Source organism: Aplysia californica, unplaced genomic scaffold, assembly GCF_000002075.1.
Source record: "Aplysia californica isolate F4 #8 unplaced genomic scaffold, AplCal3.0 scaffold00467, whole genome shotgun sequence".
In the NCBI taxonomy this organism is placed as follows: domain Eukaryota; kingdom Metazoa; phylum Mollusca; class Gastropoda; order Aplysiida; family Aplysiidae; genus Aplysia; species Aplysia californica.
In genome coordinates, this window is record NW_004797737.1 from 277,793 (window position 1) to 280,244 (window position 2,452).

The following is a 2,452-nucleotide window of genomic DNA, read 5'->3' on the forward strand; positions in this document are numbered from 1 at the left end:
GATTGTGGGGTACACTGACTTTCAACTTACTTAGACGACGGCTTGGTCAAAATCAAGTAGCATTTTTTAATTAAAACTCAAGACAGTGGAAGTAAAGCAAAGTAAAAGAAAGAACTTTTAAGTATTGGAAAGTACGGTTAGACAAGACAAGGCAAGGCAATGTTATATAATACTGCACAGTGAGCAAAGGTAATACGAAGCAATGGACCAAAGTGACAGCGTCTGCGGTGCACGTGTTAGACTCTTCGCTGTTGCAAACAGAAGACTTAAGCTCGATTCCTGAGTGGGAAAGTTGTTTTTTGGAGTGTCTCCGTCTGTCTTCTAGGGCGCTGTATCCAAATCAGCCCGATCAGGCTAAGTCTATGCAGCTCGTATAATACAAGTACAATATTTTAACCCCCCGTCCCACCACAAAACAAGCAAAGCAACATTTAGCAAGGAGGGAAGGCAAAGAGACGCAAGATATTGTTACAAAAGGTAAGACAAGGAAAGGGGACCTAACACAGGGTGAGGCAAAGTGCAGTAATGTATCGTACGGTGAAGCGAGACAAAGTAACGTGACACAGTTATACAATGTAAGCCACGGCAAAACAATGTAACACGCGGAAAGACATGGTATGGGGAGTAAAAAAGGATAAAGCATGGTAATGTAAAATAAAATGAAGAGAGACAAAGTAGAATGATAATACCCGGGTACAAGGTACACCAAGGTGAGGCAATGCAATACTCGATATGGCCATGAGAGGTACCGTAAGGTACAGCATGGCAAAGTAAGGCTCGAGAGAGTACTACAAACAAGACAACTAAAAATTCAGCAGGTTAAAAAAACACCTCTTTCTTATCACCCTGGCTTCAGACACCACTCCTAAAAGTACTTCACAGTAGCACAGTTTAAGTCGATTATGTTGCAAGTCCTTTCATACTGCCCTTCCAAACTAAAAATAATGAAAAAATAATGAAAATAACTCACCATATCCACTTCAGAGATGCTGTCAAAACTTGCCAGAATGACTTCTATCCCAATCTCCAGCGGCTCACCTGAAAACAGACAATAGACGCAACAGTTTAGTTTAAGTGCCAAAAACGGGTGGGGGAACAGGAAAGAGAGAAAGAAAGAACGATATATAGATTGATAGGTAGATTGATAGATAGATAGATAGATAGATAGATAGATAGATAGATAGATAGATAGATAGATAAATAGATAGATAGATAGATATAAGGAGAAATCACTTATTGATATGAAAGCAATCTCCAACCAGAGAGAAATAAGTTATTTCGTGGGCACACCATACGATTAATAAGACTAGAAAGTTTGAGAAAGAGACATGGAAAAAGGACAGACTGGCAGATAGACAAGAAAAGTGAAATAAAGCAGGAAGGGATCACGTTTTAGTTCCTTTTGTGTGACTCTGCCAAAAGGTTGAACTAGGCACTGAATGTTATAGTACTGATCCAACGCCTCTTTGATCACTGAAAGCTAATTTTTGCAAAGGGCAATAGTTCAGTGCAATGTCCACCATGTCCGTTGGATCTCGTCATGTGTATAGAAAGCTCTGAGAGGTACTAGAATAATATTAGTTAAAAACTAACATTCCATTGCAATTTGAAACCAAGGCTCTCCACAAGGTAGTCTTGCACTATACAATCTGAAACAATAGTGCACGGTGCGCCATTGATGAAGCAAATATGAAGTAATTCGACACTACGGTGTTTTACGATGTACTGACACATTTCCAAAAAGACTTTTCATCAAGTTGGGAGCCCGTCCCCGACCTTGGTACTATATTTGTTTTCTGAATGTTACCCAAACCACCTGCCGCGTTGAAAAAATTGTAAATAAAAAGATTAAAAAGCAAACTAACAGTATACAAAAAATACCCGTGTACACATAATTAAAAACTCCCTAACTATAATTATAATAAAAACATTAAAATCATAGATCGAGACGTAGATACATAAATTCTAAAAGGATATGCAAAGAAATACACGGGAAAAATGAATGTATAAAAAGATGAATTTTTTTTCAGTACTCAAACACTCTCCTCAGGCATAAAGAATTGAAATAAAATACAGTTTAAAACAGTCCCAGCATGAATATATTGCATGACTTGATTGCAGTAAATACACAGAGCAATGAATAAAGAAATGCATACGCTAGAAAAGCAACAAATAAATGACCTCAGAGAAGTAAACGGGGGAAAACAGTCCATTATCCTAGCAAAAGTCGAACATGTTGGGTATTTACTGATTCTGTTCCTTTACAATTTCCGGTTTAGGATCATACTTTCTTCTTCTTAATCATTCGCCCTCCTTCAAATCACCTTTTAATTCTTTTTTGTGGTGCGCCATGATATTGGACCGCCGTGGGTAATCAGCGGAAAAGCACGCTTTTTGGTCTACCCCCTCAATGTTTTGAGATTATCTCTCATGCGAGAGTCAATTATAAAGC

The 2,452-nt window shown here is 38.2% G+C and overlaps 1 protein-coding gene across 2 annotated transcripts in view; it reads right to left on the bottom strand.

Annotated features, from left to right (window-relative positions):
- The window catches only part of LOC101859661 (gamma-aminobutyric acid receptor subunit beta), a gene marked incomplete at its 5' end in the record, with an annotated part of 100,762 nt that extends 99,724 nt beyond the window's left edge, over nucleotides 1-1,038 (bottom strand). For both annotated transcript variants that reach the window (XM_013086432.2, XM_035971591.1), the window contains 1 exon segment: nucleotides 971-1,038. In XM_013086432.2, coding sequence (XP_012941886.2) covers nucleotides 971-1,038 — 68 coding nt within the window.
- Between the last annotated feature and the right edge of the window lie 1,414 nt (nucleotides 1,039-2,452).